Source organism: Ruditapes philippinarum, unplaced genomic scaffold (assembly GCF_026571515.1).
Source record: "Ruditapes philippinarum isolate M1 unplaced genomic scaffold, ASM2657151v2 ctg1692_1_1_1_1, whole genome shotgun sequence".
NCBI classification, from domain to species: domain Eukaryota; kingdom Metazoa; phylum Mollusca; class Bivalvia; order Venerida; family Veneridae; genus Ruditapes; species Ruditapes philippinarum.
The window spans coordinates 9,375-36,711 of NW_026861675.1; the positions used below are offsets into that span (position 1 = coordinate 9,375).

Sequence of the window (27,337 nt, forward strand, 5' to 3'; positions counted from 1 at the left end):
TAAATCTAAGAACGTATGCAGTGTTTATAGTATCCTTCGCTTTGACTGAAAACGAAAGATCTTCTCTCTTTTTCCAATTTAACCTCATATAAATAGGTTTATACAAAATCGCTTTTCTGTTCAGGTTCTATAAAAGTAATATAACTTAGACGCAAGCAATGTTCTTTACGTTCACTCAATGTTAAGTTTTTTTTAGACAATGCCTCTATAGCAATCACTGAATTAAAAGAAACAACAACAACAAAAAACAGCAAAACGCTTTCATTTTTATGGCAATACCGATTAACAAATATAATGATTGCTTCGCGCGGTATTATTATAATATACATGTACTATTTCCCCTTGTAGGAAGTGTGTTGTCTTACTACTACAGTGTTTACTCCGTAATGCAGAAATGTGAAAATCCTCACAGGAACTGTGCAATAGTAACACCAAATCTGAGCCTATTTGGTCTTAGGGGGCATTGTGTTCTAGTCATGAAAGGTAATATGTTATTTCATCGACTAGCATATGACTTTATCAATAAGTAATTATAAATGATTTAATTCATTACTATATATATATATGAAGATAAAATTTACAATAACACAGATTTACATGTCATAAATTTAATAAAGTTTGAATATTACAAAGCTAACAATTAAAACAGACATCAGTGTAACAATAATATGTAAAAGTAAAAGCAAAACGTATACTTAATAAGTAATAGGATAACGAATTAAAAACTAATATTGAGCACCACTGGTTGAATGTATAAAAAAAATTTTTAGTTTTAAATGTCAATGTATGTGTTGAATAAATAAAGCCATTTAGTTCGAGATCAACTATAGAACTATATCTGCAAAGTACTCACTCAGAAGAAGCTTTAGTTTATAAACTTATATATAAAGATTCTCGTTAATAAAAATAATTATAAGGATAACAAAACAGTAGTAAAAGGGCTACAGTCTACATCTGAATTGAATTGTCTGTATTTTCTAGACACATGTTGAAAATATCTATAGTTTATTAACCTGTATTGGTAAGGATATCAATGATAACCTATTGGAAGATGAAGATCTGTGTTGAAAAAAAAAACTATAATCTATATACCATTTTTATGTAAAAAAACCTGTTATTGGAGAGACGTTATTATATACAACTCTTGGACAGATAATAGACCTATGTTGTATAAACGGTGGAATAGTATAAACTTTTGACAGGCTTAATTACATGTAGTTTTTTATATTAATATTATTAACTTTTTGAATCCAGTTTATAAAAGCTCAAGTGTACAAACATCTTCTATAAAGATATTTATGTACAAATGTATGTTTTGATTATTATTATGTTTTGATTATCATAATTTATTAACTAAAAGCATACTCTTTAAAGCTCAGTTAGAAAGGCTATGATAGCATTATATCTTTTCACAATATGAGCTACTTGTTAAGAAAACATGCTTTAAAAGACTTTAGTTTGTAATTTATGCTATATCAGCTATACTATATCAGAAAAGCACTACTAGAAAGCACACATAATTATATTTTGCTTAGATAATATTTTTGTAAAAGGCAGCTATTTCTTCAAAATATTGGTTCACATATATTTATTTTTCTTTAAAGAAAAACATTATTTTATCTCAATCATAATTTAATTTGTTTATCATTATTAATATACTAATTCATACTTTATTAAGATGCAGTATTTAAAAATAGTTATTGTTTTGCCAGTTTCTTATATCATTACTAGATTCATTGTAGTATATGTAAGTCTTTCCAAGCATATCATGTCAAATCCCGAACATGACAATTAACTTGCATAAAATGTGAAGTCTTATATTATATTATTGAATTATATACTTTTAAATATTCAGTAAGAAAATAAGTATCATGTTTTTCATTAATAAAATAATATGACGAGCACATAGTAAAATAAAATCAAAATGTTTATATTAAGCACACAAATGTATACTGTTCGCTAAATGCATCGAAAATTACAAAAAACGTGCGACTTTAGATAATTAAACAAAAAGTTGTAAGAAAACCGTTATAACAATATTTCAAAACTTCACAGTACTGTACAGTGTAAATGTCCTATATATTGATAAACGAAGAAAAGGCATTGTTATGTTGTAAAATTGAATTAAGAACATGTAAGATGCATATCACCTGAAGAAAACGGTGCTCGAAGAGGTGAAATATTCTTTAAATATAGGTTAGGAAAATGTAACCAAAATTGCATTTTGATTTTCGAATAAAATACCAAAAGACTATAACTGATTTCTTGCCAAAACAACACTAAAACATTATGGCTCAACTTTATGCATGGCCAATGAGTAATATGTCTTTTCGGAGATTGCAAGAGGACACACAAAAAAGCTTTTGCAAAAAAAAAAACTATTAGCATTTTCAGCCTTGAAACAAGTGTCATATTTGTGTAAAAAAATGGACAATGGGCAAGTAATTAATTGACCATAAAGACGAATATCTTCAACCATTGTTCATAACAGCTCGTTCATATTATAGTATTTCTTCTTGTCGGAAATCTCAGCAAGATATTTTACATGTTGGTAACAAAACCTGAATTGTGCCTGAAATAAAGTGAATTGATAATTAAGACCAAAATAATAATAATAATTTAATAATTCCATGATATCAATTTGTCAATAACTGTATTTTTTGTGTTTTATTTTATGTAATTTTAAACGATCAGTTTTCCTGGTAGACATAGGCAATGTTTTGCAATTGATTTGACAATTAGGCGAATTTATTTTACAGATAAATTTGCGATAAGATATAGAATGTTAAGTAAATACATGTTTGGGGGGTTTATATATGATGAAATATTCTAAAATATCAGACAGGTTCAAAATAATGATAAGTTTGGCATATTCGTATAGGGCACATATTTACTTATTGACGCAATGTGAAGTGACATAGACAATTTTGACTCAATAGCTCGTCAAATACAACTTAAATGAGAAGCAAGAATAGAGAATAATTTTCGAAACTGCATATTAAGATAGAACCTTCAATTTAGCTAATTCACATGCCTTTAATGAGGGTAGTTAATTTATTACTTACAATGTCGGTAAAAGCTGACTTCCTCCTTGATCGCAGTTGACAAATGGTATTCAGGACACTAATTTCTTTCTCAAAGAAACACTTTTCTGATATAACAGAGACAGCACAAAATAAACAACTTCGTTCAGCTCCAGTCCTATATATAACAAAATAAAATCACAAAAGTATCTATATAATTATACGTATACATGACATATCAAACTGCTTTCACAATGATTCAAGCCGAATCAAACACACAAATATAAATCTAGCTACACAACTAAATACAAGGACATACATGTATAATGATACATCTTCATAGAGGATCAACAGTAAATCAAAATATGAAAAAATTGATTTCGCAAATAGATTTGTTTTAATGCAATACTTACAAACAATGAACTACGATTGGTCTATCTTCTCTTTGACCTTTGACCTCATTCTCAACATCCTTGGCCAGCTTTAAAAACGGCTCAACCATAGATGGGACTTTTTCTGACTGATTCCATCCGTTATACTGGTAATGTTTCAAATGTAGCTCTCCTCCAGAAAGGTGCTATAATATTATATAACAAAAATCTGTTAATAAATTTTCATTAAATATCACTGATATTGACTGGTTTTATATATGATGTATAGATAGACATGTTGTTTTACGTTACATTGTGGAAGGATTTAAGAAAGGCTATTCAAAGGCAAAGTCCGGTTATCTTATTCGTAAATAAGTTATGCATTGAAATGTGTGATAGATACAGTAAAGGATTTCTGAACAGTTACAAAGGAAAACTCCAAAATCCTGCACATGAATTTGAACAAGGAGGATGTGATATATTAAAGATAAAAAAGCTGGAAAATGAAGAAGGACTAAATTGTAGGTATTAAACTGGTAACCAAAAAAATCTGGGCATAATTATTCTCAGTTAAAAATACAAAACATCTACCAGTCCAGTGCGTGATATTGTCATGTCCCGTATTGTACCATAATCCGTTGTGTCAACCGTCTTACAAGCTACTTGGAAATGTCCAACTTTGAACGCCTTTCCATCTTGCGGTAGATATTGTCCGACAGACTGAAATGATTTATATTCAAAAGTGACAAACATAAAAAAATTGAAATATCATATTTTCCAAGCAATCTCTTCGAAAATCAATTATAACATTTGATCAGATATTTTTGGCAAAAATTCAAAATCAGTCTTAATTATGATTCGGTAAGTACATGAAGTAACATATAAATAGAACGATTTAGAATTCAAAGACCTCTCATAATCTTTAAGCTTTAAAGGTTATTTTTTGTTTTATCCACCCCATCCCCCAACATTTTTTCATAGCAAACATTTGTATTGCATTAAATTTAATTGTAAAACGACACTTAAAAGAAATATGTTAGGTATGGAGTACTTTGCAAATCAATACTATTAAATAAAATTTTATCTACAATTACTTAAAACAAGCAAGATTATCTATAGATATATTCTTACTTTATCTTTCAGGTTTTCGTCGTCTAAATTAATGATGCAAGCACATTTTTCTTGATAAAGCATCGATATAAAGTCTTCAACTGTATTCGGCATTGGCGTCTGTGTAACAATAAATTTGTATGGATTTTCGTATCCCTAAAAAATTGAAATACTAAGTAAAATATAGTGTAACTTAATAATGCTATTTATAGTATATTCAATCTTTAATCGTAATTATGTACATAGTATGAACAATTTCACAACACTTACTTGTTCACGTAGATCTATACTAATATAAAACAGTATACAAACGATTTATAACGAAGGAATATGACTAGCTTTATAACTTTTCTGGGATAAGTGAAAAGAAATTTTATATACAATGACAACAATAATGTTAGATCTTTGTAAAAATATTTTGTGATTTGAAATAGCTTACATATATCCAAATTGTGCTGATATAATAAAAGAGTAGTATTAAAATGTCAATAATAATAATATACCAGTTTAAAAGCATGATGGATCAATTCAACAAAAGAGGCTATTAATATATTCAATGAAAAAAGGGAGGCAACGCAAGCAAGGTTTATGAAAAAAATATTGAAAAGGGAGACAAACGAAACTTTAAATGAAATCAAAATTATTTTCATTTATATACTTACATTTACATAAACAGCATTTATATAGTCATGCTTTGTTGATGACAGTCTCACTCTGTAATCATCGCCTACACATAAAAATAGGATGTTATTTATTGAAGCCTTAAAATGTTGAATGTAAATTTGCTTTATGGTTTAATGTTATAAAGATCTATTTTCGGCTTGAAATGCACAACAGGGGATTAACCATGAGTTCAAACTTAACCACCAACTGAATAGTCAAGGTTTGATATTCAAATGAGATTTTCATACAAGTAGAGAATATTTACAGACGGTTATTTTCTATTGAAATCTACTTTTAATTATTAACGCAGTGTGGTATAATGAGTGTGAATGAAAAAGGAAGTTTACCTATACAATGGCTATAGTCAATGTGAAATTGTTGAAATACAAAGAATGTTTAAACTTTTAAATTTTAACGACGTTGTGTACACAATTATGAATTACGGGTTGGTTTTCTACTATTTTTTCAAACAGCTCTAAACTTATGCTAACTGTAATAATTATTTCATAGTTAGTAAATTAATTTAAACATTTCTGTCTGCCAAAGGATCATTAAGTCAAAATTCTACTTCTATTTTATGGAATGAAAATGTATTTTATATATTATCCCCATCCCCTTGTGAAACTGACTTATTTGCAAATTTGCATACCAGGATGTCAGCTCCGTGTCTATTTTCCTTCCTTATTTTCTTGTTCCTAGATGATTTCCCATCGAAGTCTGTCGGCATAACAACATCAGTAAATGTCTGAAATGTTCAGAAAGTCACCACACCTGTTACTTAGATAATTCATGTTCATTATGTAACTTAAAAATATATCTTACAAAGGACCATGACCTTTATTATTTCTTTTATTATTTCTTCCCTTTGCCAGCTTTAGCCACTTTGAACTGTTTAAATCTTTAGGCAAATTTTCAATAAGACTGATAATAATGATTCTTCTTAATGATTATTTTTCGACTTTACACAATAATCGTATGTTTATATTATACAGAATGAGATAATTGATCAACTGTCTGTATATTTTTTATTATGCAACAGTAAATTTCCAAATCTCAAATGGAAGCGCTTCTGGTTGCATTGATAAAATAAATTGGTTTAAAGGAAGTGAAGGAGTAGAGTGATTACTATCAAGCACTTTCTTCAGAATAAGCAGTATCAAGTCTCCAATATGAAAACGATTTGCTTAAAAATATCACAGAGGAGAGAAACATGAAATAATTGGAATCAATGAAACAGCGAAAGTTTCCGTCACAATATTTCATGAAACAGTTGAGTGTGTGTTTACAGTCATTATGCTGATTTTAATTAATCTAAAATGGAAGATATTATAAAACAAACAAGCTATTATAATAACACAATTTGTTTTAAATATATACACATGTACCTGAAATTGATGTGAATATTTTATCATCTGTCATCAAACGAGGAATATGTGTGACCGGAAGTGGATCGGGATCGCACGTGAGGGCATACAGAAGACATCGGTGAAGAAATATATACTGTTCCTTAATAAGAGAAAGAACAATACATAGTTCTGAATAACAATTATTATGTCAAATAATAAAAATACAACTTCAAATATATATCCTACTATAATATCCATCATAATAGATTGTAAGGAAATCACAATTAAAGTACATTGATGACAAACATGTGTTAAAAACAAATATCATCCATACATAATAACATACCAAGTTTTGCACCATGTGGCCTCTTTGTCCACGTAGCGCCATCACACGACCAAAAATGTCAACATAATTATCATTCTTGCCTTCCTGTATAAGTGTATCCAATGCGATATAGATTCCAGTTCTACCGATTCCTGCACTGGTATATAAAAACATAGAAGGATGATAAAATTACATAGTACCAAAATCGATATGAATGTAAAAGGTTTTCTTTTTTATAAATGAAAGTAACAACTCAAAATATTTTTTTTGGCTTTGAGTCATTACACTCATGTAATAATATTTGCATTATATTACTTAATGCATATTCTTATTAATTCTTGAGATTAATTTTCGTAATGTGTATGTTGACATCTGACGATATATGGTTTGACGAGTCTTTGCAGTTATCAGTCATATATATTATATTAATACAAACAAATACCTGCAATGTACTACCATTGGGCCAGCATCATTTGACTTTGATTGTTCAACTTTGTTTCTAAACTCTACCAGAGAGGCAACATTGTCTGGAACGGATCGGTCGGGCCAGGCGGTATAGTGATATTGTGTCACTTTCCTTGATCCAGAACCCTTTGAAATGAAAAAAGAACACACACACAAAATACATTGTTATGAAATGTGTATTATAATTTGAGGTCTGTTGTTTACAAATTTCAAGACAAATTAGTACAATCTAGGGATACAGATAACTTTTGATCAACCTTTTAGAAAGATTAAACAAGCAGAACATTTAAATGTCTTAAACGATAATGAAATCAAAGGTCATTACAACGTATATTTATGTTTTGGTACCATATAACATACCTGCACATTAACAGAAAACTCCCTTAAAGTGAATTCTGAAAATATTTTCTCAGCAATGCACACTACTTTGTATCCATGGTAATTCTTTGTTTTCCCTTGATCAGGCCAGTACTGCTCACATTTCATTTTCTATGAAGAAAGCAAAGCATGATTTGATATTTTTACTTTTATTAAATTATTGTGTCTCTAACCCAATTATACGTGACCCAACATTAATATTTGTACAATACAAAACAATTATACGTAGAAAATAAAATACTTAGGTAAATGCATAATGTTCTTATTATAATGCACTATATTGATATAACTGTAAGAAAATGTTTATTTTTATTACGTTATGTAAGTGTCAAAAATATATTTCTAATGATTTAATAATATGTTTTAATCAGGCTGTTTCTTTCTACAGATCTTTATATATGAAGTCAAGTTATTAAGGAAAAATACAAAAATAAATCAAGTTTTTTTTTTCTGGCAAGTGTGTTAATATACAAACCCCAGACTCATCTAGATTGGTCAACATAATAATTTTATCTGTTCTTTCTTCCCATGCCATCTCCCAAAAGTCTTTATAGCCATTCATTGTATCTTTAGTTGGTCCTTAAATCAGTAATGAGTAAAGAAATATAAGAGGAATATTGGTGAAAATATGACACCCTAAAGTAATAGAATACGTAAGTGGTAATTTCGCATTACATTTTAATGACATTTTACATGTTTTATTAGCTGGATAAACATCTGGAAAATCGAGATCTCTAAGCGTAATGGAAATAAAGCGTTACAGACTCGGTTGTATTTTTTTTAAAACATTAACCTAGAATCAAAGAAAACATGTCTGTAAGAATAAAAACATTGTGTGACCAAAAGACAAATATTTGCAGTATTTGATATGATTGTAGACAGTATTCACCAGAGTTGAAAATCGTTTTTTAAAATCATTGTTATAATATATTAATAACATTATGCATATATATCATCGGTTGTTCTAGTCACGGAAGGGCGTCTGAGGTCTTTATTCATCGGTACAAGCTGAAAAGTCGCCATATGACCAAAACTGTGTTGGTGCGACGTACAAACCAACTAATAAAATGTTTACATACCAAGAGAAGCTATGTACTCTGGTGACTTCTTGTGTCCCTAAATTATGAAACATAAATGGATGTTAAATATCGCTATATAAAAATAGCCATATACAAATACTGATAATTCTTAATTATTATCTGGTCAGTCAAACCAATGTTCAGTCCATGGCAATGCAATAACATTTGTTATTTTTTGTGCACACGTTATTTTAAAAAATAATGGCATTATTCAATTCAAGTCACAAGTGTGCTTAGCTTCATCAGTTATTAATATTAAGTTATTATTTATACTTCAACGAAATATCAAATGACTAGCATAGGATTATCAGTGCAAAATAGTTGTATGTTGAAAGACGTGCTAAACATAAAAATATTTCTATATTACAATTTACGAAAATAATCAAACAAGTATGTGTGTTTATACATACATCAATGTAGTTTGCGTTGATATAGGTTTTACTTTTTAAGACAACACGAGTAGCATCATCTAAAACAGCAGAAGATATATGATATTCCTAAATGCTCGAATTAACTAAAGATATCTTACGCTCGCCTCTGGGTAAAAAAGTATTGCAGATATAAGTTAAAAGCTAGGATATTCTTACAGGATATGTTATGTTTAATTTGAATAAGATAATGCACACTGTATTCCCTGTGACTGGTCAAGATAATCTGGTTCTTTCTTAAAACAAAGTGTAAGTGTTTTGCTTTTTTTTCAATGACACTATGTATTCATACTGTGTTTAATTATAGTGTATATCGTTTAGAATTTAACATGTCTTCTCTGTGTCGTTTTACTTTGAAACATGACTGTATAAGACAGTAGCAGTATTGCTTAAAATCAAAATTGAATAATAACTTCTCAAATGCTTTGAAAATATTAGTATGTATAGATTTATTATCGATATTAACTTCATTATAAAATACGAGCATAACTTAAATGAGAAAAGAAACCGGCCAAACCTTACAAATATTGTCTTAAAATAAAAACAAATAATTACATGCATACACTCCGTTGTATCTGTTTTTCTTGCGATTAGTCCGAGTTAAAGCTTCGTCACAAGGCCTTGTCAAACCTTTAGGTAGTTTCTAAATGAAAAATGAGTTTCGTAACAATAAAACACCAAACGTAAAAATAGCTGAATTATTATGTTTCACCAAATGTATCGTTTCTATATCAATATATTTATAAATGCAGGTTTATCTGTTAAACAGATAGAGTTAATCCACGCAACTGTACATTTCTAGCAGTATTAAATTACAACATTTTATTGTTCAAGTAATAACTTAAGTTAATTATTGTCTTGTTTCAAACTATGAAAGATATATTAAGTTTCCCCTGTCCTATTACAGGTACAGATATATGAAATATGCAATTAATACTCAACCTCAAACTCATCTTCATAATCAGTCTTCTTTCTGATGTATTCAAGTAGATCATATATTTGAATCCGGCTTCTAACCAAACTTGCTGTATTGTAATACAAATCAGCACTCGGTGGATTTACTTCTGTAACATACAATGCTTTGTTATAAAGATTGATTCTATATACACTTATGTTTTGCAGAAGTTTCACCCACTTTAAAATAAATAAGGGACCTTCTAAAAAATTTTTTTCCTGTTTATAAAAATTTGGCCCGTCTTTAAACTGAAAAACAATCGAATTTTTTTTTTGAAATTAAATTTAGTAAAGATAACAGACATACTTACCAAAAAGGTTTATCCCTTTGGGATTTCCGACCGGATTTCGGTTAAATTTAGTAAAACCCAAACCCATTTTTATTTAAATTTAGAATTTCCTTCATCTAATTCTTCTAACTCTTTTTCATCAACATCTGTTACTTCTACAGTTTTATTTTCAGGATCATGTTCAATAGTGATAGTCGCATACGCACCATCTGAGACAGTTGTTTTATCGTCTAAGTCTATGGCAATCTTATCATACATTGTCTTTGATTTGCTAATTTCCCTCGTATAAGGTTTCTTGAGCTTGTGTGTTTTGTTAGGTTGTGCATATATGTAGTCCTTACTTTCTTCAACTGCAGCAAGTTTCTTCTTTGGTTTCCCGTACAAATCTAAATTATGCAGTATTAGGAAATATGATTAAACAGTAAACTGTTTTAACATTTTATTAAATACATTTAGTGAAAACTTAGTGAATGAATCGAATAAACGTGTTAACATCATACCTCAAATTAAAAATGTATGTTATCGATAAGAAAGAGAACTAATATTTAAAACATAATCTTTTTACAGTATACAAATTATGTTATATTTATTCGTTTTTATTTAAAATATAATATTCTGGTTTGTATTGAATATACAATTGTATGTGTTTTGATTTCCTTTTTGTCAAAAAAGAAAAAAAACAACTACAAACAAACAAAAACATACAACATAACACATACCTTGATTTTCTGTCATGGTAATTTCTTTTTGAGCAGTTCCAATTCAAAGCAATTCAAAAGTTATAATTGATTATAACGAAACAAAAGTCATAGCACCTTTAATATGGAATGATAATTGTGCTTATATTAGTTATGCGCTTCTAGATTATATTAAAAATGTCGAAAAATCAACTTTGAAATATACTGTAACATATTAATTTTCCTATCATATATTTGTCCGGCATCGTTCAACTGATAATCATACTGGTCAATGTGATAAACTTAAATGTATGAAAGTCATCATTATTTAAATGTTAAACAACATCAGTAGCACAAAACAGTTTGTTAATGGTGCTCTCATATACTTATCAGTAAATTAAAGATATACCTTCGTTTTAGCATACAAATACCGACAACTATTATCAATATGAGAACAAGTACACCCCCTCCTGCCGATGCACCTATTATTACAATATCATTGCTGTCTTCATTCGTTTGATTCATTTCTTTTGTAGTCTCGTTTCCAGTTCGATGTGTTGTGGTTCTTGTAACACTTTTTGTTGAACCTGTTTTAGTACAGAATAAAATGTTAGTAAACCCGTGTGTAATTGATGAGATATCTAAGCATTTATAATTGTGTATATGTTAACCATCATTACTTTAACAGTTGAAATACTAATAATCACAGTATTGATTGAGAACATGTACATTGTATCACAAACTTTGAAGCAAAACGTTAAATAATTATAGAAGAATGTTTTCTCTCCTTATAAAATAATAATCTATGTTTCATTCTAAGTAACTAGCTGAACCACTTTGAATGTCCTTTTTAATAAGTTCATGACATTTGTATGAAGAAAACAACACAGTCAGATATTTTAAATTAATATATTGGAATAACACAAAATACACGTCTAGCTACCGACATGATTAAATATTAAAAGACGCTGAATATATCGAACTTATAACAGTTTAAGCATGTTAAACTCTGGAATGCCCTACCTAGAACACTTAAAAGCTGTGAAACTCTTACAGTGTTTAAGAGAGCACTTAAAACTCACTTATTTAAGAGGTTTTATTTTGGACTGATTATTTTGTAGGTTCTTACCTGAATTTTATTATTTATGTGGGTCTTTTTAACTTTTTTAAACTACATTTGATTTGAATTTGTGACTTGAGCAATATTGATGTTTTATTTTTTTTTTTTGTTTCTTTAAAATATTGTATCATTTATTTGGCTATATTTTACAGTACTTTTGAACGTGTCAATGTGCATGAAAAAAGTGCTTAAGAAGTTATAATAATAATAATAATGGCAATAAATACATGAACCTTGTAGATCCGTTATGGTAGTTTGTAAACAATTCTCTCCAGCATAGCCACCTTTACATTCCCCTATACATGAACCGTTGCTTCTATCACATTCTTGGCTTTGACATTCCTCTAGACAGGACTTATCACACATATCACCCCAGTAGCTTCCTTTACACCCATTCAAACAGTATCCGTCTGCAAACCCACATGTGTTTTTTATCTTCTTCTACTTTACACGAAGGATTACAAACTAAACTGCAGTTAACTGAGTAATAGTCATCCTTACACTTCTTACAAATATGTTCGTTTTCTCTTGAGCATTTTGAGCATTTATCATCACATGCCTTTAAACATTTTTCACCGGTCCAGCCATCTTTGCATTCCCCTTGACATATTCCTATATTATTACAATAGGTAGAGCAATTTTGTGAGCACGGTGCTTTGATTGATTCACATGAGTTACCATTAAATACTTGACCCTCTGCACAATTAATGCAGACTAACGAATAGTTTCTTATTTGACAGGCATCACACCCTTGAATAACACAGTAATCTAAACATTTAGATTCATGAGGGCAGGACACACAGTAGACATTATCATTAAAAGCATAGAGATAGAAACCATCATCACAGATATAACATGTTTTACTATCTGTGCATTGTTTACAATTTGATGGACAACGTTGACATATTGTTTCAATAGCTGAAACGACGTATTCATAATAACCATTTCTACAACCTTTCGAACATACGCGTAAATCGCAAAGTTCATCTTTACATAAACTACAGTTATGTTGACATTGTAAACCATAGAAACCAGGTAAACATTCAGCACAGTATCCGGTATCATCGTGACATTTCATATTTACACAATTACCATCACAGTTAAACGGGCATCTTGCATGAACACCATATTTGCTTGGTTTACATGAAGTACAGTAATTGTAGCTGCTGCAGCTTTCACAATCCATATAACATGGTAAACAGCCACCATTTGATAAAAAGTAAGATGATTCACAACTTGTGCAAGTTTTACCAAAGCATGATAAGCAGCCAACAGGACATTCTGTAAATATACATATTTCTGTCTGTGCATAATTATATTTTTTTTTAGTTATACCATTTTCCAAATATACAGTCTTAACGAATATATATATATATATATATATATATATATATATATATATATATATATATATATATATATATATATATATATATATATATATATATATATATATATATATATATATATATATATATATATATCCTTTGTCAATTTTTATTAAATGAAAGAATAAGCGTGACCACAATGAATGAATAATATATCAAATTGTTAAATGATAACAAAATAAAATGTCAATAATTTATAGTAAATTATTTAGGAAATCAAAGGAACATGTTCTTACAAATATTTACACATTTCTATTCTTACAGTTTCATAAAAGTAAAAGAACTTACTGGTAAGTACCATATCAACAAACAGTACTAATATTATTGCTGACGTTATCTTAGACAACATTATCCCGTATCACACTCTACGCAAACCAATCTTTAAAGAAGAAAAAAAAACGATAATATTGTGATCAACTTATTGATATTCTTTCAAATACATATGTATTTTATACAACACTAAACGATGCTACTTTAATAAATGTTCTTTATTTGGTAATATATTTAACCTTAAAATCATAGTGGTACAAAATATATCTTTTATATTAGAAGATTCAGATCCATTACTGTAACAATAACATATAACAGACATTTCGAATTCTCATACATATTATTGAAAGTACAATTCAGTTTAAACAAAACAGTTACGTGGCTTGAATAATAATATTGAAAAAAATATCACAATATCCGTTAGTTCTGTTAGAAATAGCGAAAGCCATTAAGGAATATTGCAAACATTTATAAAACGAACACAATATATAATATATCATACCTGATTAATAACTCCCAAATAAACCGGTTCAAATTATCCTCATTCAATGTTATGATAAATAAACCGGTTCAAAACTTCCTCATTCAACGTTATGATTTGAATAAATACGGTATGCATCAGTGCCTCCATTTTAAGCAATTTGTAAGGTTATTTTTGGACGCGAAAACTTTCGGATTGATACGAAAACATTCGGATTGATACAGTAAAAAAGAACAAAATAGCTTTTAAATCACAAACCTTATTATCTTCTTAGCAGTTAAAAAGAAAACATCGTAAATCATGCCTATGAAAGTAAATAATAATTTGCTTTAGGAAAATTCAAAATATATTAAAGTATTAAACATATAATTATTTTTTTTAAAGTGAAACATGCTTAAGAAAGGCGGTAACATTGAAACTTCCTATATTCACGAATTAATCTTAATGAATTCATTGATCCGTTATTTCATTTCCTTTATAAAAAAATACAAAGCTGTTGAAGGAATACATAACAAATTCAAATTATATTGTACAAATAAGTATGATCTTTCTGTTCATATTATCAAAAGTTACGAGATGATTTGATACTGAATCACTGATGCACACACATAAAAATGCTGATTTTGTTAATATATTTGATTGCTGATAATTAATTGTTAATTTTTCCATGTTCTTTTTCTTTGTGTTGTTTTGCGAATTTTAATTTTCATACTTTAACGTTATTAGTAATTTTTTTATGAAACAAATTAAATGATTGAATATTTTCAGAATCTTTTCTCCCTTACGATCAATGTCATTACACGTTTGACTCTTTCAGAAATGTATTTCAAAACTTGTTTTATTAAAACATTATTTTTCTATATTTTTATCTGCTTTAGTTGTTAGTTTTTTCACCGCCTAAAGCCCCCTTATGCATTTTTCAAGTGACCCCCTTTCGTCCCCTTTATTTTATTTGCTATTAATTTATATCCACATGGGCAATGATCTTATGTCATGGCGGGCATCAGTGGGATATTTTAACAATCTTGGACAGTTTTACTCACGTGACTATGGATCTAAACAAATTATTATTATCTACTTCTTTTTTATTAAATAAAGCAATATGAAAAAACTAAAAACCAAATAATACTTTTTCAAATATTTATAAGTTTAGACCAATTATGAACTTTAAAATATGCACTGATCATATAAAATGAAATACTAAAGACGAAACTCCATCATGTAAGTTAGATAAATAAAATATGTTTAAACTAACCAAAAACTTAGCAAGTTTTCTTCTATTCTTTAAGTTTGTGTAAGAAAGTATTCAATTTTGCGAAACTTTCATCTAGATTCGCTTTTAACCTTCAATTCATCATAATCTTTTAAGTAATCACAAGTCCTTTAATACTATGATTTTTAAGTATAAACATCCAAGTTATTCTAACGAGTATATGTCACTCGACAAGTTTAATTTATTTATCGTTTTCTTATATTTAGTATATTTATTGATTTTGTCTGGCGACATTGAGCAAATATTCGAAGCATTGAAGACAAATTTTAAAATTCTGTGTTTTACGAAGTCTTAACTTGACGTACATGTACAAGATAGTAATTTGAAATAAACAGGTTTTGATTGCATGTTTAGAAAGGATATATACAGTTACTTTGGTGAATTTTTTTAATTTACATGTCTGCATTTCTATGACCTAAACGACTTATAACTTTGAAAATGTCCCTGAATCAGTTTGAATTGAGATAATTGATAAGAAAATAATTATATCTACTATATACATTTTATAAACCGCCCACTACACCGTCGCATTTTGGGAAAAATTAAATAGATGTTAAGGAAAAGCTTCTGAACTGAAACACAATATTACGTAAGGTATTGAAAACAACTCAATTCTTCCAATCATAATTTCATTGACATTCTATAACTATATGTGTAATATACTTTTATGATTGCCACAACCCGAATAACATATAATTCACGAACATTACTTGATCCCATGGCAGTTACAAACAATAGCTTTTTGTTTTTTATTCGAGTATATTTGAAACACTAAAGTAGTTAGTAACAATTTTGAACTACAGTCCAACCCCGTTTATTCGAAGTGCCTGGGACTTAATATTTACTTCGAATAATCGATGGGTTCGAATAATCGAAATCGGAATATTGTGATAGACGAAGACTACTCCACATTGACCAATTATGGCAAAACTACTGTTTACAACACTTTTACTTCCTGTAATCAACTGTCATCAATTGAGAAAAATAAATATTAAAGAAAAGATGCGTAAAAATTATTGTATTGACATTGTAGACATAAAAACTTTAATTTTATTCTATATTATGTATCATTTCGTTTCGCGCAAAACCTTGATAATGGCCGTCACTGCGGTATTTACAGCTAAACTCTGGTATTTTCGATTAGGATAAAGGCTCTCATGTAGCGTTACAATTAATGAAAAAGATGTTTTGGATGTTTTGACAAATTTACATAACGGTATGTATGAAAATTATTGCTGTCATCTTCAAGCAATAACAATAAGAAAATCGGACACGGTGCATAGCTTTTCATTTTCGGTAATTAAAGTTGTTAAAGAGTTATTATCATAATTGTCTAAATACACGCCTGACTGTTGATATTTTTCACAAGTCGACCGATCAGCGAGTGGATCTGCGCCAATTAGTCTGGCTTCGAATAATAATTAGGCTGGCTTCGAATAATAGGTGTGAAATTCTTTCATAATTGTATAATCGGGACCGAAATTTTACATCGAAAAATAGGAGGTATTCGGATAATGCATTTCGAATAATACGCTCGTATTTATATTGATTTATATATAGATAAAATTGGGACCGCAGATCTACTTCGGATAATGCCGGGTATTCGAATAAAGGATTGTCGAATAACCGGGGTCGGACTGTATATATATTTCTATTAATCGATTTTGATTCAAGAAAGTTCCATTCAAAAGAACTGTTTGGAACTAAAAAACTGATTTTTTAAAAACTACAGTATCTTATCCTCAATACTTATTGGTCTGATAAGACCTAAAGATAAACCCTTGTTCAATTCGGAGAATATCGCGCCAAAGAGACAGACAGTGTCACAAATCATATGATTCTATTAGATCGTCTGACTGGGTATTATATAAAAAATTAAGAAACACTGTGATTAATATGAAAAAGCATGCAAAAGAAATATTTTAATTTCGAATTCACCTTAATAACTTAAATTCTTCAAATCCGCGTAAATATTGGCATACATTGCTTGTCTAGAAAAACTTGTCGAATAGTGAAAGTATACCACCTTTGAAATGTTATAACAATAACTATTCAATGACAGATTAAAAAAAATGCTAATACGCTTAATGAGAATTGTTTCACGAACCTGGACCTGATCTTCCAGATTTGTCTTTAAGACCACAAGCATTTCTTAAAGTTTTTGCAATTTGCGAACGGAAAATTACAGATATTTTGGCAACTTAATGCAATTGTATACAAATCATTCGAGTCTGACGAAATAAGTCATAAATGTTAAAAAGGAAACGCCTACAACACTGTGTAACATACAGAAAAAATAATCCCTATAGAAAGTGCAAACGGCAAAATTGAAAATATCTTTGCTTTATAACCGTTCTTTGTCACAGAAAATATAGCCGCCAAGTTGGAAATTAGCACATGTAATGCCTCTTTTTAAAAAGTGACAAAGATACACCCTGAAATTCCCTATTTCACTTATTAGTGGTATTGGTAGAGGAATGGAACTATCGTTTTAAACATATCTACATGAAAATGCTTTAATATATCCAAATCAGTAAGGTTTTTTGCCAGGTCATACAAGTGTTTTTCAACTTATAGATATATATATATATGAACAAATTTGTAAACTTTAAACAACAAATAAATTACATGTATGGTTTTCTGTGATATATCAAGCGTTCGATAGAGTTTGGTATAAGGGTATAATTTCAAATTAAAACAGTACGAAATTGCAGATGAGTTAATTCATTTGCTACAAAATTATCTAATGAATATTTACCAGACAAAATTCTATCGAGATTTCCTTGTCTTATTTACGTACCTTTATGGTGTTTTTCTTCAAGGCTCGGTTTTAGGGTATCTCTTGTTTTTAAATTACGTAAATAATATTGCTGAATCAGATTCACTTTTAAAAATTCCACGACCTTCTACAGACAATAGTTCTTTAGCTGTGTCTACAATAAATACTAGTACGATGGAATATAAACTCAATGACGATCACAAGAATTAAATAAATGGATTAACAATGGTTTGTTAATTTTAATATTCCTTACACCTAGGTTACGTTATTCTCACTTTGTAATAGAGATCGTCCACGTTCATAATTTGAAAATGTTAAATTGAAGTTTGTAGATTTTGTAGAGCACCATTAACTATAGTTATTAGGCATCTCAAATTTTAGAAAATATGAAATTATAAAATTTTAAGTTCAAAGAAGTACAGTCAATAAATCCGCGGCTTGAATATGCATCGCTTTTATGGGATAACTGTACCCAGTATTAGAAAGATATTTTAGAAAAATGCAATATGAAGTCGCTAGAATTGTTACGGGTTTAACAAGATATGTGTCCATTCAAAAACTATAAAAAGAATAGGTTGGGTATCTTTGACAGAAAGAACAATTCAAAAACTATATTTATAATAGAAAGGTAGTCCCCCTCATAGCCAAGAAAATTTTAGACACGTGACAGGCTAAAATAGTCTCAGGTCGATCTGAGGGTAACTAGTAACCAACGCTGAAAAGCCTTTTACTCTATCTCAATCCATTGAGAAGTTACAGCACTTTGAAATCTGTTTTGATGGACAAAAACAATGCAAAATAGTGATTTTTCGTTATTTTGAGGTGTCCCCCGGTTGCCATGGTAACAAGAAATTTACGATTGACCTTGTTACTGGAGGCTTTTCAATGAAAAAGGCCATTTTTCACAATATGCTCATGAAGAAAAGGGTTAAAAGAAAACTGAAATAATTGCATTAACCTGCCATTGTCCCGTCTTACTATTCAAACGGTGAGCGTTCACCAACAGTACTCCATACACATAATAATTGCAGTAGTTTAAACTCCGACTTATATAACAATCATATTATACAAAACCCAGCATATTTATGTAATGCTATAATAGAAGATGCTGAACATTTTTATAGCAATGCCAAAAATATAGTCATCAGAGGACGAAACCTTCTAGAAATACAAGAGAGTTCCATCCTATCAGTATGCAAAAGTTACTTTTTGGTATAAATACTTTAATTATTCTCAAAACATGCTTTTATTTCACCATGTTCATCATTTTACTAAAGAAACGAAAAGGTTTGATAGTTTTACCATTTAAACTTTGTTTGTTTTTTTATTCTATACAATTGGTATGTCTATCGTCAACTGTCAATATTCATAGTAAAAACTGCTGTTGGGAGTAGGCGGCTAAGTTTTTAGGATACCAGAAAAGGTATTTATTGACTCATTTTTTCTCTTTTTTGTTCGTAGATTTCAGTCTAATAACTCACACTTTACATAATTTTAAGGCAATAAATTACCACTTAGTTCATACAAGCATTTTGGAAGGTTAAGCATAAGGTTAAGCACACCTATATGATTAATCATTGCAATTCCAAACCTCCTCTTTTAATATTGTGCATAGAATGTAAAATTTTGAATAGATCCAGTATAAATCAATAACACTCTATATGGCACTCTTAGGCGATATATTTAGACCCGTGTGTAGGATTTAAAAATATACGATCTAAAACAATTTTTAACTTCAAAATTTCACGATTTTAACTTTACAATTCACTTCATCATAATGTTGACTTAATAAAGATTAATTTCAACATCAGGCATTTGTAATTGTAAACTTGGGATCAGACGCTATAAAGCTTAGATATCAAAGAATGAAATAAATCAATATTCACACATGTCGGCAGATAATAGCAATTTCAGCAATCACAGGTCAAACTTTTACTTGCATGAATATCATTTTCTAATTCTAATTACATTAAGTACAGTTATTAAAATAATGTTAGCAATCTATAAAACACAATGAACGAAAACTATTTGATAAAAAGTAAGATGATCATAACTAAAACATGGCCAGCATGTGATCAAGATTGGCAGCCAATAAAATATTCTTAACACCAATTACACAAATTTTAATCAAAACACATTTTAAGTGATATGTTTTGAAATATACTCTTACAGCTGTTTTAACACTTATTTTCTTACAGTAAAGATATCGATACGACCAAATGTCGCATTTGTATTTCAGTCAATTGTTAGAAATAAACATTTCGGTAATTTAATATAAAATATGTAATATGCATTTTATGTAAAAGACTTGTCCAAATTTTATCACTCTAACCTGTAGGTTAACAGTTAAAAACTATTATGCAGAAGTATTTCCGATCAATTTCAATCTTTGTCAACAAACCCTGGTAGGATAACTTAAACCGTTTTAAAGAACAATGTAATACATGTTATAATCAAATATTATAAAACAAATAATGTAAGATGTGTAAGCAAGAATAAGCTGATATTAAATATAAGTATAAATTCTTATATTGAAATTAAACTAAAGAAAATAAAATATAAATTGGTTTTGTTTTTATATACGCTAAGTATATGTCTCGCTTACTATGCTTCAATAATAAATAAATATTTTCTTATGTTAGAAAAAATGGCATTGTCCGTAAAATTAATCTCAACACACAGCCGTCAAACAAATCTTGGAAGATTGTAACTATAATATATGTCTCAAAAAATACCGAAACAATACGATCGTGCATTGTTCAGCGAACTTAACTAGTAACGTTTTCAACATAACATTCTATATTTGAAAGGATTTATGTAGTGTGATGTAATAAAGATGAAACAACTGAACATTTTGCTGGCTTCTTACCTTTACCATACTGTAGGAAATTTACATTTTATATCATATATGTGTTGTGAACTAAGCATATCGATAAGAGTTATCACATGGGGGAAGGTATGTTCGTTGAAAATTTAATCCCAAGCCTTTGCAAATACAAGATTGAAATATTCGAGAGAAAAAACGTTTATAAAGAATAACAAGGTAAAATAATTTTGAAAAACATATTAGTTACATTTTACATGTTAAAATATTGTTAAATAGAAAAATAGTTTCATTCCCTATTAAAACTAGCTTATTATGAAAATAAGCCGTTTTCAAAGTGATTTTATAAGTATAGTAATAATATGCATCAATCACCACAGGAACAACAAATACAGAAATAATTCGTTTTGTTGTTATCACTAGTAAAACCACTAAAACTCATTTCTCTTACATCTATGGCAATGTTGTTCCTAGATCTGAAAATAAATAAATAAATAAATAGACAAATAAATAAATACATAAATGAATAAATCAATTAATGAATAAGTACATAACATATTATAACATTAATTAATTACTTAATTAATTAATCATAATGATTAAATAATAATTATTGACAACACAAATTATATCAAGTACTTAACATTTTCATAGTTCTAAGTAAATAAAGTAAACTCATTACAATTACCATTGTATACGTTATCTGTGGTCCTGGTATTGACCAAACTTTCGTAATTATTAGTCACATTGGCTGACTCAGCAATTACAGCGCCGATATCAGTTCTAGTGTTATAGTATGTTGGATTTTCAATGTTTGGTTTGTTGTCTTGTGGCGTTTTACTTGCAAGATACCTGTGTTAAAGCGTAGAATATATAATAGTATTATAAAAGTAATTTTTTAATAATAGGTATAAAATCAAGCAACAACCAACAAAATTAACTTGAAAGTACAAACATGTCTAGAAGATAATAGATAAAAGGCGACAATAACACCATGACTGATTGATTATTATTATTGTCATCATCATCATCATCATCATCATCATTATTATTATTATTATTATTATTTTTATTATTTTTATTATTATTATTATTATTATTATTTTTCTCATCTATTAAGATAATTTGTTTTGCATTAAGAACAAACATCCTGTATAGTATTAAATCAGTGAATAACAAACATCTTTTACACTGCTATGTTACGAATACATTCACCTTCGTCTAATAATGTAAATGAACACAGCAAGTACTACTATGGCCGCACAAGAGCCGAATCCAGAGAAATAACCAATGGTAAAATTACTTTCTTTATTGTCACACCTAGCACATGTTTGTTGTTGGGTTACAGGTTCGGCTGTCTGTGCTGTTGTTACTGGTGTTTCTGTAGATATAACATTGACGTACATTAGATATTACGCTTACTCTACTTTACTGATTACTGGAACAATGTTCTCGTCATAAACAGCATTAGCAGTCGTCTAAGATCAATTTCAGTCGGATGGAGCGAGAGATTCGTAAGCTCGATATTGAGTGTTCGATTCCAGAGCTGGCCAACCAAAATAACTAAAATAGTCTTTCGGACCAATATGTCTTAAATGCCACTATAATACAAGTAAAAAGGAAAAAGCAAAGACATAGTAATTTATTATTTTAAAATAAATTAATGACAGTAATCATTTGCAGAGTGTTTACCGATTGTGGTAGTTTGAGTACATTTATCTCCAGTCAGTCCATCCTTACATCCGTCCGTACATGTACCGGTGTTTCTATCACATTTAAGATCTTTACATCCACCAGGACAAGATTTATCACAGGTAACGCCCCACAATGTTTGGTTACATCCGTTTAAACAATATCCGTTTGTATGTTCACATGTATGTTTACCACTTTTTACTATGCATGCCGGGTTGCAGGCTAAACTGCAATCGGTTGAGTAAAAATTACCTTTACACAGTAGACAACTACTTCCGTTATCTTTTGAGCATTTTAAACATTTGCTGTTACATTGTTCACCAGTCCAGCCCTCATTACATTCTCCTTGACATATTCCATTACTATCACAATTCGTAGAACATAATTGCGTGCAGAATAATGTCTGTGATTCGCAGGTTTTACCATTTAATATTTGTCCTTCTGGACAGTCAGCGCAGACTAACGAATCATTGTGTATTTGACACTGGTCACAACCTCGAATAACACAGTCTGGACATTGCGGTTCTTGCGAACATAGGACACAGTGAACATAGTCATTAAACTTATAGAGGTGAAAACCATTATTGCAAATATTACATGTTTTCCCATCTGTACAATTCTTACAATGTGTCGGACAACTTTGACATATTTTATCGACACCGACTTTATACTCATAATATCATGACATTGATATCCATAAAAAACATGCTTACATTGAATACAATATCCCGTATCATCTTGACATTCACTGTTTATACAATTACCATCACAGTTGAAAACACATCTTTCATACAAACCATACTTATTTGGCTAACATGAAATACAGTCATCGTAGCTGTTACATCTTTCACAATTTCCAGGGCATAGTGAACAGAAGCCATTAGATAAAAAGTAAGATGATTCACAACTTGTGCAAGTTGAACCAGAACATGACTGGCAGCCAACAGAACATTCTGTAAATTAATATTTCTTTGCATATTTACATTTATTTCAGTTATATATATTTTCACATTTACAATGGAAAGGACCACAAAAATGCTAAGTCAGATTTTTAATAAAAATGTAGAACCCTAAACTTGACCACAAAAAATAAATAAAATAAAATAAACTTTTAAAAGTCAACATTTAATAGATGCAATCAGGAAATTCAAAGACCATGTTTTAATAGAAATTGACACATTTTTATTCTAACAGTACAAATTATCATGAAGTAAAATAACTTACCAGTAAATACCGCATCCACAATCAATACTAATATAAAGGCTGACGTTTCCTTATACAACATTATTCCGTATTCGTTTATGCAAATCTAAAAGTGAGAATTCTATATATAGATAATAATGTGATCAACCTACTTAATACATATAATTTAGCATAACTAACGATGCTGCTATAATTTTTCTTCTTTTTGTTTTGTTATATATGTAGCTGAGAAAAAAAAAACAAGAATAGTACTAAAAGTATGTATTTTGTATTCGTGATTTGTATTCATTACAATAAAATATGTTAGACATATCGAATATTTCATACAGAGTTTTTAATGTACAATTTAACTTAAACAAAAAGAAACGATACTTATGATTGTATTGTAAGAATTATTACAATATCCGTTACTCCTGTTAAATAAAGGCAAAGAAATTCAGAAATATCACTAATCATTCACAACAACAATCAAAAGATATAATATTGAAATACCTTAATATTTAAAGACCTGATAAATCACTACCAAACAAACCTGTTCAAAACTTCCTAGTATGCATCAGTGACTCTCTTTTGAGGATTATTTTGAGACACAAAAAATATTCGGATCGATACGGTAAAAAAAAATCGCTCTTAATTCATAAACCCTATTATCTTCTTTGCAATTAGAAGGACAAGCCATAAATCATGCCTAGCTAGTAAATAATAATTAACTAAAGGTAAATTAAATTGTTTCATCTACCAAACATGTATTTTAAGTAATTTAAATGTAATTCATACTTACGAAATGTGGTTACATTGAAACTTCCCATATTCACGATTAATCTTCATGAATTCAAGATTTAAGCTAAAGATGTTCACGCTTTTAACTGCATGAATCGTGGATTGAAACTTATTATGAACTCAATTTTATACTTTATCTGTTAAACTAAATATTGATCATGAACTATTACGTAATAGTTCTAACGAGCAAATATTCTATCAACATACTTTGCTAGTATAAATGACGCCGTTTTTAAGAACATCAATATCCCAAAGTTACACACATTTTAATCTTACATCATACAAAAATGCGTATTAAGATACAGACGAAATTGTGAAAATTATAATAGGCTTATTCATCCCTTTCTTTTAATTAAGATTTTTTTAATAATATTTTATCATTTTTTTAATAATATTTTATCACTCTTTTAATACAGTTTAAAACGCAATATTTTCACATGACAATAATTTAAGCATAAGGGCAAAGTGGTTGGACAATACCGGTAAGTTCTTTAGCATTAGCAACTGTCCTTCCCTTAAGCATTATAAGATATAGACACGTAAACATTTTTAAACACTATACGCATGAGTAATAACAAATATTAAGACGGGTACAAATATACAGCAGCAAACAGAAATCGGCATTAACTTTTGAGATAGAAGAAATTATAAAACGTATCAATTTTATTATTACTAGTATTTAACAAATCATTTCCCTACATTTGCAGTGCGTGATGGTTTGTATGGCTGTTCAAAATATTCAATTATAAAAAGAAGATTTAAGTTATAAGGTCCAATCGACGACAATTTGATAGTACAGGCTTTTCCTTATTTTACCCATTGATCCGCGAAAAAATATATATTAAAAATTGTTGTATTTTTATTTTTTTTGTTATAAAAATCAAATAAGTTTTAAAACTAGTCTTTCCATAAAAGTCTCCGAGACAATATTGATTTTAACAGAAATACCCTCTCAGACTGTGCTAATAAACATTGACTCGCTTGAAAACAAAATGAACATTGAAAATGCTAAGAAACAATTACTTTACAGCGTGCTCATAGAATCGGAAAGTACAATTCAAATAAAATAAGACCCGTTGTCGCACAATTTGCGTTCGGTCACGAAAAGTAGTGGGTGCGTACACACACGAGTAAGCTGACAAAGCCCTAATACCCGAAAGAAGTTGTAGAGACCAGGAGACAATTCTTTAAAAAAAATCAACATTTTATATCTGCATAAATTTTATGAAATTTAAGGAACATGTTGTAAGAAGAAATTGCACATTTGTATTCTTAAACGATAAATTATAATTTAGTAAAAGAAATTACCAGTAAAAAACTTATCAACTAAAAGTGCATGAACTAGTATAACTACTGACGTTTCCTTAGACAATATTATGTAGTATTCATTGTGCAAAACAGTCTAGAAAATGAGAATAATATACATATCGATAATAATGTGAACAAGATATGGGAATTCTCTCGAATCATAATTTTGTTAAGCATAACGGAACGATGCTGTTTTTATTCTTCTTCATTTCATTGGTTATATCTTTATGCTCAAAAAACAAAGTGATACTTGTAGTATGTCGTTTGTATAAGAAGTTTAACATGAATGATGATAAAATTTATAAGACAATAAGTAGCAAGTACCTAAAATAAAAGAATGTACACAATACTACTATCCGCTTTTCTTATTTGAAAACGTGAAAGAAAATAGGTAATATCACTAAACATTCCTAAAACAACACACAAAAAAAACAGATAAAAGAAAAACACGGATAGATATTTAACTACCCGATTAATCACTACTAGATTTACCTCTTTAAAACTTCCTCTTGCAATGATGTAATTTGAATAGTTACGGTATGCATCAGTGACTACCTTTATAGCGATTTTAAATGCTATTTTTAGACACGAAATATACGGATTGATACGGTTACAAGAAAAAACAAATTCTCTTTCAAATCAAAAACTGTACTTATTTTTTTCTTGCAATTATAAGAAACAAAAACTTAAATTTAACCTATGAAGTTAATTATAATCTACTTAAGAAAGATTTTAAATATATTCAAGCATTAAACATATTATTTAAATGTACAATCTGACTGAAGTTCGGATCTATGTAGATCTCATTACGACCTTATATGTTTCGCCTTCATTAAAATTCGGATTTGCCGAGAAGGCTATTTTTAGCCATGCAATCAAACCTGTTTTTACACAGGCATTAGAAAAAGTATCAAAATACCGTTTTCCTTGGAAGTCAAACAAATTGTTGGTTTTTGTTGGAAAAAAGTACTTTTTATTAAGTTTACTTGTAATAATAGAATCAATTTTAATTGGTAAGAGTGTTTCGGCAGTTTACCTGTCGGAATAAACTTGCCGTTGTCCATATAGCTCAAAAGGGTTGAAATAAGAAACCGCATCTCCTCAAAATTA

At 29.1% G+C, this 27,337-nt stretch overlaps 2 protein-coding genes across 2 annotated transcripts in view; both read right to left on the reverse strand.

The window, feature by feature from the left end:
- Positions 1–602: 602 nt before the first annotated feature.
- The window catches only part of LOC132716477 (receptor-type tyrosine-protein phosphatase kappa-like), a 67,413-nt gene continuing 40,678 nt past the window's right edge, over positions 603–27,337 (reverse strand). Inside the window, exons 17-21 of the mRNA XM_060699762.1 lie at positions 4,526–4,660; positions 3,986–4,114; positions 3,437–3,600; positions 3,066–3,201; positions 603–2,572 (exon numbers count right to left, since the gene is read on the reverse strand). Coding sequence (XP_060555745.1) covers positions 2,483–2,572; positions 3,066–3,201; positions 3,437–3,600; positions 3,986–4,114; positions 4,526–4,660 — 654 coding nt within the window. The 3' untranslated portion in view covers positions 603–2,482. The remainder of the gene's footprint in view (positions 2,573–3,065; positions 3,202–3,436; positions 3,601–3,985; positions 4,115–4,525; positions 4,661–27,337) is intronic.
- LOC132716473 (proprotein convertase subtilisin/kexin type 5-like) lies at positions 12,486–13,998 on the reverse strand. Its single transcript, XM_060699759.1, has 2 exons — positions 13,906–13,998; positions 12,486–13,510 (listed from the first exon to the last, which is right to left on the reverse strand). Exons 1-2 carry the CDS (start codon positions 13,964–13,966, stop codon positions 12,615–12,617), a joined length of 957 nt encoding a protein of 318 aa, XP_060555742.1. The 5' UTR covers positions 13,967–13,998; the 3' UTR covers positions 12,486–12,614.